The sequence below is a fragment of the Magallana gigas genome, chromosome 10 (genome assembly GCF_963853765.1).
Source record: "Magallana gigas chromosome 10, xbMagGiga1.1, whole genome shotgun sequence".
NCBI classification, from domain to species: Eukaryota; Metazoa; Mollusca; class Bivalvia; order Ostreida; family Ostreidae; genus Magallana; species Magallana gigas.
In genome coordinates, this window is record NC_088862.1 from 24,966,899 (window position 1) to 24,982,011 (window position 15,113).

The 15,113-nt window shown below is 32.9% G+C and overlaps 2 protein-coding genes across 3 annotated transcripts in view; both read left to right on the top strand.

Annotated features, from left to right (window-relative positions):
- Positions 1-9,026: 9,026 nt before the first annotated feature.
- LOC117683839 (E3 ubiquitin ligase TRIM40-like) overlaps positions 9,027-15,113 on the top strand; it is a 43,769-nt gene continuing 37,682 nt past the window's right edge. The window contains exons 1-2 of one of the 2 annotated variants that reach the window (XM_066073857.1): positions 9,165-9,340; positions 9,560-11,445. In XM_066073857.1, coding sequence (XP_065929929.1) covers positions 9,594-10,793 — 1,200 coding nt within the window. In that variant the 5' untranslated portion in view covers positions 9,165-9,340; positions 9,560-9,593 and the 3' untranslated portion in view covers positions 10,794-11,445. Of the gene's footprint in view, positions 9,341-9,559; positions 11,446-15,113 lie in introns of those variants that run through there. The other variant, XR_010710369.1, reaches the window with a different exon arrangement.
- Positions 11,554-14,678, top strand: LOC117683829 (E3 ubiquitin-protein ligase TRIM71-like). The gene is made up of 2 exons (XM_066073880.1): positions 11,554-11,710; positions 11,936-14,678. Exon 2 carries the CDS (start codon positions 11,969-11,971, stop codon positions 13,622-13,624), a length of 1,656 nt encoding a protein of 551 aa, XP_065929952.1. The 5' UTR covers positions 11,554-11,710; positions 11,936-11,968; the 3' UTR covers positions 13,625-14,678.

Genomic DNA, 15,113 nt, shown 5'->3' on the forward strand with positions numbered 1-15,113 from the left:
CATCAACGATAGAATTTACAGCTGCCATTTTCAAGATGTAATTCAACAAAGAATAATGCTGTCGGCAGTTTTAATTGCCATTAGAATATTGACTTAATTAATGTCATTTTTGACATAATCAGACTATTTTTTCAGACTACGCAGACTTTAACAATGCAAATTGCTGGACTGAATTATTATTATTTTTTTATTCATACGTTTTCCTAATTTTAGAAACATTTGGGAGAAAAATATGGATTCTGACTGTTCCCCATTTTGACCCAATTAACTCGGCACACTGTTGGTATAATACAATACTATGCTGCTACTCCTTATCGTTGTTTGTCAATAAGGAAGAGACTTTAAGAGAAATTTATGTTGTTTGTCCGCTATTTTGAATCCCCATTTTAATGTATAAATTGACATTTTCATGAAGACTAGCGTATTGTTTTGGATTCAGCACACTTTAATTATGATTTTTGAAAAATCATGCTTGGTCAAAAAATAATTTTTTCACTTTTTTAATTTTTAATTATTGCACAGTGTAGGAACGAAAACGTACAGTTTAATGAGTAAACAAATTAAATACCTAACTCTGCGGAGTATATATAGTATAAAACGTGTACATATTCTTAATGCAATACGATTTTTAATTTAACATTTGATAATCAACATCCAAGGTCATACTTGGAGATTAAAATCATTATCATGTACAAAATACAATCATTATCTCTAAATCGAGGACATGTAACGGAAGGTATACTGTGGATTCATTTAAATTTGTGGGGTCAAATTTGGGGATGTAATTTCGTGGATGCGTTGGTTTCTGCTAAATAACAAAGATAATTCTCTCTAAAATTGTTTTCATTGAGGATTTCATTTTGGGAGGGGGGGGGGGGGCTATTTACGAATACCACGAAAATTGATCCACTACGAATTATAATGATTTCACAGTATATCTCAAGAGAAAAACCTGACCCTGCCTCTGATGCTATTGCATATAAAGAAAAAAAATACCAGAATATCATGAGCTGTGATTATTTCATACTGTACGCGTAGCGCAATCATGTTGGAATTCTACGGTACGAGAAGTGCTGTTACAAACATTGTGAAGTTTTGGAGAAGTATTTCTCTTTACAAACATACGAAACTATAAAAGCAATTCATTATACGTCTTAAAGTTGAGCTGAATGTGTACAATTGTTTAAGTTTTATTTCTGGTAAAGCTTTGGGAATCTCAGGAAGTAAATAAAACAGAGAAAAAAAAAAAGTTTGCGTTAAACTTCTAGCAAATTCTGCGAAGTTTGCCAAACGTTTGCCGCTATTGGCGAAGTATCTGCAAACATAACCTAGTGTCTGGTAGAATTCTGGCAAAATAAAGGAGGTTTATCAGAAGTTTGCCACTACTGGCAATGATTGGCAAACAATTTCAAATGTTTTCTAATAAACAAATCAGTTTGGCGAAAATTTGCTGGAAAGTTGCCGCAAACAATTCATTTTGGTAAGGCTTGTTGGGTCAATTAGGAAATGAAACTACTGTTTACCTACACTGGTACTTCCTCTACAATTAAGGAATCATTGTATCCCCACGGTATTGCTACATACAGCAATAGTTCTAGTCAGATTCTGATAGCAGACCATGACAATAACCGGTATACAAATCGTGGACCAAGACGGACAGTTCCTCCCCTACATTGAGATTTGTAATTTACAGAGTCTATATGGTTTATGTGTGGAAATCAAAGACAACCTCTTTGTGAATGAGTTCAAGACAAGTAAAGTGAAAAAAATCCAATATTACTTTTTAAGGGAAGAATGTAAATAACTGAATAAATTTGTAAATAGCTATCTATAATATGCATGCATGCCTTATAATTGATTTTCACACATTTTGTTCATAAACTCAATAAATAAATAAATGTGACAACCCGTGTGTTTTTAAATAATTTCTACAATGTTTGCACAAAAAAACATGTCAATGTGTGTATCGACTGTAGAGTTTTTTTCGTCTGTGATCCGATATTATGGGTCACCTTAATTCGAAAAGTCTGCATATTTAACATAATTTTGAATATTTTGCAAATACTTTTTTCATAATTTGACTAAAATTAGGTTTTTTATGCAATATTTTAAATTTGAATTATTGACTCATATTTTTATTTTTTCTTTAAATATACGGTTTTTTTAATTGTTGTTTTATTAAACTCATATAATATCGTATATAATATTCCCTAACTCTCAACAAAATCGCTAGTACGAACAAATTAATGTCTCCGCTACTAGTTACAACTTCTAGCATACAGCAAAAATAACTAGTACTGAACTAGTAAAAATGAATTAAATTAGCACTATAACTTGAAATAACAATTAACTAAACCCTATTACTATAAATGTACTTCAGTCACGTGTATGTAGGTACAGAAACACTACACACCTTAGCACACAACAATAAGGAGAGAGCACACGTTTCTCAGCGTCTGGGTATTTATAGAGTATCAAAAACACATGTTAAACTATGACCAATAAAATACGTTAATTTCATCCCGTTAAAAAGACTATCCAATCATAATCCCGTTTTCGTATCAATTTACATTAAATTGCAAAAAAATATTACAGTTCAGTAAATAAGTAAAACAATTTTAAAACAATTGCATGCAAGCACAATAAAATAACTTACAAGTATTTCATAATCGATATAGACAAGTAAATCAAATTTATTCACCAAAATATACTTCGTTATAAACATAGAATACGGAGCTATGGGTAATTCCAAGAAAAAGGCAAATGGCCGCAACGTATACAACCAAAGCATGTGTGGGAAGAAATACGGGACGACTACTAACTCCTTTAAGTTAGAGATTACACCAGACTGGTAAGGGTGCCAATACTAAAGATTGTTATTGATATAAAAAAAATACTAAAGCATAACAGTCAATTCAAGTGTTACGTCACATGAGTCATACCGATACACAGGTAAATCACTAAGACAGCCAAAACATTCATGAAGAATGAATTAAGGACCATCGTAGTAGGGCACGTGTATTAATCGCCTCATAATCAATTTCAGATCCGCCAAATATTTACATTTTAGATTCTAGGGTTTATTTATCTTTTGTGGTTTCAGTTAATTGTAATAACTAGTGGCTACTTTACTCAAAAATGAAAAAAATGTCTAAATCTATACTTCATGGCAATTTATCGTGAAATGTTTTGCAAATTTATTATGTAATTGTGATTTTGAAACACATTTAAAATATTTTTAAAGTCTCCTAAAATATCTTGTTGTTATTAATTTCATACATGTAGATATACTAAATTGATGCTTATAACAAAATGGTGAGAAAAATATTTTGTACATACATTTATTTCATTCAAAATCATCTGCATTTATCTTCATTCTCTGAATAAAGAATTATTATATTTAAAAATAACATGCTTCATCAATTTAGTATAAAGAATTCTTTGCTTTCACCAAATAATGAAGAGAAAACAGTTATCAAAAGTCAAAAGTTGACACAGTCCATAAAAGTTGCAAAACTTCAAAACTTCGTTGAAAATTTATTATATCAAGTACTGGAATAGGAATAGTTCATGTTATATAAAGAAATAAGTGGACACCATTACTGACCTGATCCATATAATTCAACCGTTACTTACAATTGTAAATATGTTTACTAATATAATATAATATAATAATCAATGATGATAATTATTAATTATTTATCTACGTAACATCAAATGTTTTTCATATTAAATCCCTAACATTCATACTGTTACATTTTGAAACCTGTAGCTTATACTGGAGTATATTAAAACCTTTAAAATAAGCGTGGTTGTTCCTCTTGTAATAAGCTGGTGTGTTATTGCGGCGCTGAAATGGTCCTGTAATTATCATTTTAAAAAAAAACTCTGTTATTAAAGTAATTACAGAGACGTACATGAAGACACTGAAATAATAAAACAATATGCCCCCGCAATATGTAGCGTATGAACATTAAACAGACACAAGAGACTTAAATATAATCAAAAGTAATCTTATATATTGGAAAAATTCATATTCTTTTCAAAGAATATTTCTAAAATGTTTTATCAACAACAGAATGTGAATCCCTCAGATGTGTAGTAGAAGATCGATATATTCCCGGAGAGCGCATATATCATTATGCAGATGATGCCATTTACAGATATTATCACACTTGATTAATGGAACATTTTATATCACCTGACAAAATATGTTTTAAAGGGCAAATGAATAAATTTTTAAAAAAAATTATAAACAACGTAACGCAACGCCATATCTACCCATATTTTAAAGTTGGCCCTTTTAAAAGAGAAAGTGGGACGCCCTAATGATCCACCCCTAACTTAGGTGTTTTAATTTGAGCACGTGATAGTATCGCTAGATACGACAGTCGTCATGTGACAGTCGAGAGATTTCAGCCATGTTGGTGATTTAGGAATTGGTTTGAAAGAGATGAAGGTAAGAATTTTGTATTTTTTCATCACAAATCAACCGGTTTTTTCAGTTCATAACACGTTAAGATAAAAAATTGATCTACAAAAAATGTCAATATCAAAAATTTTAACTATATTCGTGTCTTACTTTCTATTTACTTGTTGTTAACTTAAAGTTATATCATTTTTTTGTGTAAAAAGCTCTCAAATCATAATTTGATATTTCATGATTTTTTTTTGCAGAATTATCAATAAAGACCCATTGCGATACCTGACTATGGACCCTCGACGTAGTGCCCAGGATGTGTTACGATGTGATTTCTGTGAGACACCTGTTCCCCCTATGTACTGCGACATTTGCCAATTTCATATGTGTAAAGCTTGTGTGGGAGAACATCTCTCTGACTTTTCCAAAGAACACAAAATTGTACCATTTGAAAAGCGGGGGTTTTCAACTAAATGCCCAAATCATTCTTCAAAAATATGTGAACTTTACTGTGAACAATGCAACATTCCTATCTGCGCGCAGTGCACATCTTCCACACAACATCAAGGGCATACATTTGCCTACATAGTGGCAATTCTGGAAAAACAGAGGTCAGTTTTACAGAAAGATTTACAAGAATTAGAAAAGTTTTTTTCCCCAAATATCAAGAGATTGCATCAAGTATTCCGGTTTAGAAAGGAATCCTTAATACATCGTCACAGAAGATTGCCTCGGATATCAGCAAACATGGAGAAGAAATGCACAGACAAATAGATGTATTAATCAAGAAACTAAAATCTGATCTTGATGAAATGGACTCCAAATACTTGGCTGCCTTAAATAAACATGAAGATGACATCAAACACATGTTATCTGATATCACAAAGACAATTGCAGATCTGAAAAAAATGTTAAATTCCGATGACGTGGGCCTTGTCTCTGCCTACAAATCCAGAAATGCGGAATTCAGAAGAATGCCACCTAAACTGACGATTACTTTACCAAGCTTTTCTCCTCAGAAAATTGACAAGCACCAAATATACGAACACTTTGGCTCTCTATCAGAATTATCTATCGAAACAAAAGAACACAACTACACAATGAATTCTGCGAGTACTGAGCACTCTCCACCAGAGAGGTCCCTTATTGATGTGCCACGGATCATCACAGAGATAAAGACCAATTATAAATATGTTGCAACTGTGTCCTGTCTGAGTGATGATGACATCTGGATTCGGGGTAACAGCAACTTTTTGAAACTGTACAATCTCCAGAGTGGGCTATTGAAATCTATCTAACCCAAGCCAGGGAACTGTGCAGAGGACTTAGCAGTGACAAGAACTGGGGATTTAGTATATACTGAAAATACAACTAGAACTGTGAACATAGTAAAGAATAAAGAAATAGAGACAGTGATCACACTACAGGGATGGAAACCTCGAGGTGTCTGGAGTACCTTCTCTGGTGATCTCCTTGTGGTTATGAACAATGACGATTGGAAAACACCATCAAAAGTTGTGCGTTATTCTGGCTCCATTGAGAAATATACAGTACAGTGACAATGGACAAGCTCTCTATTCATTAGATGAGTTTACTAAATACATCAGCGAACACAGGAATCTAGATATATGTGTGTCTGATTGGGAAGCACGTGCAGTAGTTGTGGTCACTCAGGCAGGGAAATTCCGGTTTACGTACACTCGTCTTCCCTATTCTACAAAGAAACCATTCAGTCCATATGGCATCACTACAGACAGCCAAAGTCACATTTTGATAGCAGATCTTGCCAACCACTGTTTCCACATTATCGATAAAGACGGTTAGTTTCTCCGATTCATTGACAACTGCCATTTGGAGAAACCTTTGGGTCTATGTGTAGACACAAGAGACAATCTCTATGTGGCTGATAGTGAAACATGTATAGTAAAGAAAATTCAATATTACAAGTAATCATAGTGTTCATATTTTCCAAATGCATGTTAAATGACCAGGAATATACATATATGTAAAAAGGACAATGAAAATGTTTATGTTTAAAACATGTCAGCACATAGTTATGCTAGTATAAACGTACTAGTATACTATACCTTATGATCAGTCTTGTTGGTATTACTAATGTGTTATCGTGACCTTCTGTTAATCAATTTAACTTACTTAACTATCCACCATTTATAATTTATATATTACAAGTAAACATATCGTATAAAATGAATAATATATTGAAATATGAAAGTTTTTAAAAAGTTATTGTTTTTATTACATAGGTTGTGGTTTTATTTTTTTTATCCATACTGATCTGTTTTTTTCTTTTTGAGTAAGAGAAAAATAACGAAGCTTTGTCTAATTATCTCTTAACTAGGTACATGTACTTTGGTGATTATTTTTTTCATGAAGCTTTGACATCATATCAATTATTTTCAAGATTAAATATAACTGATTTACTAGTTAATTTTATAGTTCTGCCAAAAATAGTTCAATGAAACAAGGTTTGAAAAATTTAGTCAGAATTTCTTCTATTTCGCTAAAAGTCCAATTTTGTTTGAGCCTAAACTCTTTATGTGAGGAATGTGAATGAACTGAATACTTTTGGTTTTATATATCTTTGTATAACATTCATGCATGCCTTAAATATTATATATACGCATTACATCAATGAACAGTTTCAATAAAGAATTGTGACAACCCCTTCTTTTTTATAGTTTTTGTACAAGTCTACTTAAAACATGTCAATGAGTATATTGGTTATACATGTAGAAAGTTTTTCTGCTTTTCGGTAGACATTTTTGGTCACCTGTACTTTAAAAGGTCTGCCCATTCAACATAATTTGTATTATTAAACAAACATAGTTTTTAATGATTTGCACCAAATCAGTTTATCTTATGAGTTATTCAACATTTTAATAATGACTCAAACTTTTAATTTTATTTTTTTCATTAATAAGATTTTTCCTACAAGTCTTTAATAATTTGAGTAAAAGTTTGAGACTTTTAACTAATTTCATTGCTGGCTGAATTTTTGTGCATGAAAACTACGTTGTATTAGAACAAAGAAGTCAACATTCAATTTTTTGTTTACCTTTATTAATAATCAAATAAGGTTTTTTTGCCATATGCTTCATTTGGAAAAAATATTTAAGGAAATGCAATATCTCTATAAGTTGCATTTTAAAAACAGAAAGTTATATTAAAATGCTTAAGCTATGCGTATGGATTACAAAAAGTACTTTCGCAAAAACCTTAAAAAAATCACAGTGACTGGCGTTTGTCATTTTTACCAATATGATTAAAATCAGCATATATAAAACGCTGCCCTGCAATACGTAATGTATTTTTCAAGTGCGTAAACCTGTGCTGCTCCAGATTGGGGGTGTTAAGAGGGGGCTCCTAAGGATGATATTCAAGGCCTATGTTCAGTAACTTTACTATATGTGAAGTTAATAAGGTTGAGTTTCAAACATTCCAACCCCCTGTTAGATCCGCGCATGAATTTTGAAACCCACGATTTATATGATTATCCGTTTTCAATTTTATAAACTATTTCTAAATCCAATAGAACTTTTTGTAGCTTCTGCTTGTATTTAATCCCGTAAATTATATGCGGTGGATTATATTGGAACATAATGCCAAATCAATGATAGAAATATTGGTGATTGTGAAAGAAAATGTATATTATTTATTTTTGGAAAGCGTGCCTACACTGGTTTTTTTTTTAAATAAGTGGGGGCAATTGCAGTTGCTAAAATGCAATTTTAAATCAATGAACACAAAATAAATATTATGACTTGTACATACCATTGGCAGTACAGTTTTAAAGGCGTATACGTAGAAACGGTTTCTTTTCCTTTAGTTTTCAAAATTATCATGTTTCTTTTCTTGCCCTTACCTTGGAGTTATATAGTTTGATTTTGATCTTATAACTAATGTTTTGAGTGTTTGAAACTCTGTCCCGAAAAATTTTGATTCTTTTTTAAGTGTTCATCGCTCACTGATATTTAGAATCGGTGAATATGGAAAAAAATTATATTAATAATATTTAGACACGCATGTTAATGAAGTATGAAGATGTTATCGACGATACGAAATCATCACGATTATTGAAACATATCAATCCTCAATGGATGATCAAAAACTACATTAGTAACATAATCACACAATTACAATTATTTAAATATGTTTTTATAGGCATTCACAAAGCTATTTAACATTTGTATTTGGGGGAAAATAAGGCATCCTAAATAAGAAACGTCTGAAAGATTGAAAAAAATTTGTACAAATTTATATATAAACATTAAACAGCCACATAAAACAAGCTTACAGGGATTTGAGGGTAAATTCATTTAATAGAGAATCGAAATTTATTTTTCCAAATGAATATTTTTCAGATAATTTTTTCCACGACAAAGTGTAAATTACTCCAGTCGTACATGTAGAAGTGTTGCACATTTATATATTCCAGGAAAGAGCCTAGATAACAATGAAGGGAAATGTGTAAATTGCGGGGTATCAACACTCCGGATTATGGTAAAATAATATATGATCTAACAAAATATGTAAAATAAAATCTTAACAGAAACTTTCTGAAGTAAAATGAATAATCAGGGACATCCTTGAGTTAAATGAAGAGAAAAAAGGGTGTTAAATACTTGCAATGGGACGTTGAAAAAAGGTGATCAATTCACAGTTAAATAACTATTATTTTTGTGTAAAAATCGGATGTACATAAATTATCAGAGGTGTGATGTAGTTGGCCTTATGAAAAGAAAACTAAAGCGCTCCCATAGATCCACCACTAGCCTTGGCATTTAAATTTGAACACGTGATAGTATCGATAGACCTGGAATAAATTCGACCGTCGCCATGTTACACTAGAGGTTTAATGCCGTGTTTGTGATGAAGGAATTGGTGGGAAAGAGATGAAACGTAAGAAATTTGTAAATATATTTAGTATCATAAAAATCAACAGTTTTATCAGTCGTCGAGTAAAAAAAAAACGATCTACAAAAAAAGGTTAGAATCAAGAACGTTAACAATATTTGTGTCCTACTTTCAGTTTACTGGATTTTGATGCAGTTATATCAGTTATTTTGTGTAAAAAGTTTTGAAATCTTAATTTGATAAATTATGATTTCTGTCTTGCAGAACTCTCAGTAAATACCCGTTACAGTACTTGACCATGGACCCTCGATGTACCGCCCAATATGTGTTACGGTGTGATCTGTGTGAGACACCTGTTCCGCCTATGTACTGCGACATTTGCCTTATACATCTGTGTAAAGCATGTGTGGGGGAACATCTCTCCGAGTTTGCTAAAGAACACAAAATTGTACCTTTTAAAAAGCGGGGATCTTCAACTAAATGCCCAAATCATTCTTCAAAAATATGTGAACTTTACTGTGAACAATGCGACATTCCAATCTGCGTGCAGTGCACTTCTTCAACCCAACATCAAGGGCATACATTTGTCTGCATAGTGAACATTCTGGAAAAACAGAGGTCAGTATTACAGAAAGATTTACAAGAATTAGAGAAGTTTATTTACCCCAAATATCAAGAGATTGCATTAAGTATTCCGGTTCAGAAAGGTACCCTTAATACATCTTCACAGACGATTGCCTCGGATATCAGCAAACGTGGAGAAGAAATGCACAGACAAATAGATGTAATTATCAAGAACCTAAAATCTGATCTTGATGAAATGGACTCCAAATACTTGGCTGCCTTAAATAAACAAGAAGAAAAAATCAAAGACATGCTATCTGATATCACACAGACAATTGCAGATTTGAAAAAAATATTAAATTCCGATGACGTCGGCCTTGTCTCTGCCTACAAATCCAGAAATGCGGAATTCAGAAGATTACCACCTAAACTGAAGGTCACTTTACCAAGCTTTTCTCCTAAGAAAATTGACAAACAACAAATATCCGCACACTTTGGCTCTCTATCAGAATTATCTATCAAAACAAAAGAACAAAACTACACAATGGATTCTTCGAGTACTGAGCACTCTACACCAGAGAGGTCCCTTATTGATGTGCCACAGATCATCACAGAGATAAAGACCGACTATAAATATGCTGGAACGGTGTCCTGTCTGAGTGATTATGACATCTGGATTCGGGGTAACAGCAACATTTTGAAACTGTACAACCTCCAGAGAGGGCTACTGAAGTCTATTCAAACCAAGTCAGGTCACTGTGCAGATGACATAGCAGTGACAGGAAACGGGGATCTCGTATATACTGATGAACGAAATAGAACTGTGAACATTGTGAAGAATAAAGAAATAGAGAAAGTGATCACACTACAGGGATGGAAACCTCTTGGTGTCTGTAGTACCTCCTGTGGTGATATCCTGGTTGCTACAGTATGAACAATGATGATAGGAAAACACCATCAAAAGTTGTGCGTTATTCTTGATCCACTGTGAAACAAAGTATACAGTACAATGACAATGGAAAAGCTCTCTATTCATCAAGTGTTTATACTAAATACATCACTGAAAACAGAAACCTAGACATATGTGTCTCTGATTGGAAAAAACATGCAGTAGTGGTGGTCAATCAGGCTGGTAAACTACGATTTACCTACAAAGGCCACCCCTCTACTACCAAGGTATCGTTCTATCCATTTGGCATCACTACGGACACTCAGAGTCGGATCCTGACAGCAGACTGTGACAATCATCGTATCCACATTATCGATAAGGACGGACAGTTCCTCCGATTCATTGACAATTGTCATTTAAACGAACCATTTGGATTATGTGTTGACGCAAGTGACAACCTCTTTGTGAGTGAGATGGATACCTGTACAGTAATGAAAATTCAATATACATGTAACATGTAAATAAAGTGCTTATAATATTTAAATGCATGTGAACTAAATGCCCATGAGTATGTATATTCAATGTAGAAAATAACAACAAATATGTATATTTTGAAAATATGCCAGAACATAGAAGTTCTATTGTTTATGAAAAACGGGTGTCAAATACTTGGGACTTCGAATAAAGGCAAACAATTCACAGTCAGATAACTATTATATTTTTGTGTAAAAATAGGACATAAATTGTCAAAGGTACGATGAATCATCTACTCATATTGCATAGTTGGCCTTATTAAAAGTGGAAATAGAGTGATCCCATAGATCCACCACCAGCCTCGGTATTTAAATTTGAACACGTGATATTATCGCCAGACCAGGAAAAAATATTCAACAGTCGCCACGTTACTCTAGAGGGTTAATGCCCTGTTTGTGATTTAAAAACAGGTGTGAAAGAGATGACACGTAAGAAATATCTAAATATGTAAATAAGTATTTTACAAATTAACAGCTTTATCAGTAAATAGCACGTCAAGAAAAAAAAATGATATACAAAAAAGGTCAAAATTAAGAACGTTAGCAATATTTCTGTAATACTTTCCATTTACTGCTTTGGCTTAAAATTATATCGGCTTTTTGTGAAAAAAGTTGTGAAATTATTATTTGATAGTTCATGATTTGTTTTTGCAGAATTCTCAATAAATACTCGGTACAGACCTGACCATGGACCCTCGACGTAGCGCCCAGGATGTGTTACGGTGTGATCTTTGTGAGACACCGGTTCCCCCTATGTACTGCGACATTTGCCACATTCATTTGTGTAAAGCATGTGTAGGAGAACATCTTTCTGAGTTTGCCAAAGAACACAAAATTGTACCGTTTGCAAAGCGAGGGTCTACAACTAATTGCCCAAATCATTTTTCAAAAATATGTGAACTTTACTGTGAACAATGCGACATTCCAATTTGCGTGCAGTGCACTTCTTCCACACAACATCAAGGTCATACATTTGTCTACATAGTGAACATTCTGGAAAAACAGAGGTCAGCATTACAGAAAGATTTACAAGAATTAGAGAAGTTAAATTTCCCCAAATATCAAGAGATTGCATCAAGTATCCTGGTTCAGAGAGCTACCCTTAATTCATCTTCACAGAAAATTGCCTCGGATATCAGCAAACATGGAGAAGAAATGCACAAAGAAATTGATGAAATTATCAGGAAACTAAAATCTGATCTTGATGAAATAGACTCAAAATATCTGACTGTCCTAAATAAACATGAAAATGACATCAAACATATGCTGTCTGTTATCACACAGACTATTGCAGATCTGAGAAAATTGATAAATTCAGATGACGCCGGTGTTGTCTCTGCCTACAAATCCAGAAATGCTGAATTCAGGAAATTGCCACTTAAACTGACGATTACTTTACCAAGCTTTTCTCCTCGGAGAATTGACAAACATCAAATGTTTAAACACTTTGGCTCTCTGTCAGAATTATCTATTGAAACAGAAGAACACAACTACACACTACGTACTGAGCACTCTCCAGCAGAGAGGTCCCTTATTGATGTGCCACAGATCATCACAGAGATAAAGACCGATTTTCAATATGTTGTAAATGTGTCCTGTCTGAGTGATGAGGACATCTGGATTCATGGTAACGACAACATTTTGAAACTGTACAATCTCCAGAGAGGACTATTAAAGTCGATCAAAACCAAGTCAGGTGCAGCGGACTTAGCAGTCACAAAAAGTGGGGATTTAGTATATACTGATGAAACAAATAGAACTGTGAACATAGTGAAGAATAAAGAAATAGAGACAGTGATATTGATCCCACTAGAGGGATGGAAACCTCGCGGTGCCTGTAGTACCTCCTCTGGTGATATCCTGGTTGTAATGGAAAGTAATGAAAGAGAAACACAAACAAAAGTAGTGCGTTACTCTGGCTCCATAGAGAAACAAAGTATCCAGTACGATGACAAAGGACAACCTCTCTATTCATCAGGTGGTTGTACTAAATACATCAGCGAAAACAGAAACCTAGATATATGTGTATCAGATTTTGGAGCCAATGCAGTAGTGGTGGTCAATCAGGCTGGCAAACTGCGGTTTACTTACAATGGCATGTCAGCTACTACCAATGTATTATTTTACCCATATGGCATCACTACAGACAGCCAAAGTCACATCCTGATTGCAGATCTTTACAACCACCGTATCCACATTATCGATAAAGACGGACAATTCCTCCGATTCATTGACAATTGTCATTTAAAGAACCCATACGGTTTATGTGTAGACACCAGAGACAACCTCTTTGTGGCTGAGAGTAAAACATGTAAAGTAAAGAAATTTCAATATTACATGTAATCAAAGTGTTTATAATTTTCCAATGCATGTGAACTAAATGACCATGACTATTTTTATTGAATGTGAAAAATAACAATGAATGTTTATTTTGAAAACATGTCAGAACATAAAAATTCTATTATGTATGTATACTATGCATCATGATCAGGCTTCTTGCAAAAAATAATGTGTTATCGTGCTCTTTTTTCATGAGTTTAACTGTCAAAACTATCTACCCATTTATAGTTATTATGCCGATTATTAAAAGTAAATAAATATTGTGTGTAAAATGAAATATATATACTGTGGTTTCATAAATATTCAAGAGTATCATTAATATTTTTCATGAATTAAGTGAAAATCACATTTTCAAGGCTACGAAAATTCGTGGCCAATCACCCTATCTGTACAAACTGTTAGTAGAACTTGCACTTCAATGACATTTAGTTTCATGGATTAACTTAACAACGAAATCAATGAAAATTGGTATTCAACGAATATAGATGAAACCACAATATTAAAAAGTTTTAAAATGCTTTTTTTTAAACTACATTATTCATAATCACTAAGGAAAATGTTAATTTGGAATAAAACACAATTAATCAAGATATAGTAATGCCCCTACGACTGCATGAATAAAAGCAGAACAAATCAGATGATTTATGCTACATTGACATATCCTTTTTTCCGAGGTAGATACAATGTAGTATGAATTAGCTCAAGTCTAATTATTTCTACCCCAGATATTTTGATAACATTTCTTGCATTTGGTCTTATTACAGTCTGAATTATTTTAGTTAAGATTTGAAATAATTTGTTTACCATCCCAGATATCGACATGATCAGGATCGTTGCAAAATTATTCAAATTGTACTTCAAGACACGCTGGAAATATGTTGGGAAAGTGCTAATTTTCATCCTTTTTCGTATTGTTTTATATTTCTGCCCTTTTTCTCAAAGAAACATTAGCCCTTTAGGTTGATCAAATGGTCATATTAAAGTTTATTTTTGTTCAATGTCCAATCCCTGTTTATTAGACGCATTGCGGTATACATATTGGAGTAAAAAAAAATAATTGAAAAAATAAAATAATTTAGAGTGCTTATATATTTCCTCTTCTGGTGCCCTTTTGATAAATTCCAAGTGAAAAATTCACAGCTATCTCAATTACAAGAGCGAGTTATATTTGTTACTCGGTTTGATGCATAATTTACATTTTCAGAATATACTGCTGTCAAAAGCGCGATTTTACATTTTACCAGCTGATAATTGTCGTAAATTAAAAATTTTAACTGACAAACGCCAATTTTGCATTAAAACACAAAGTTAATTTTTTAATAGGAAGGAAATTAAACAGTTTATCTTTCGGATTCCCTAAGAATCATTTTTCCAGAATGTGTACACGCACAGATAGGCGATATTAGGTTTATGATCATTTTTTAAAATTTGTTACCCATCCAGCCTCCTCAGTTTAAGACAACAGCTCTACACCGGCTGATTGTAGCGTACG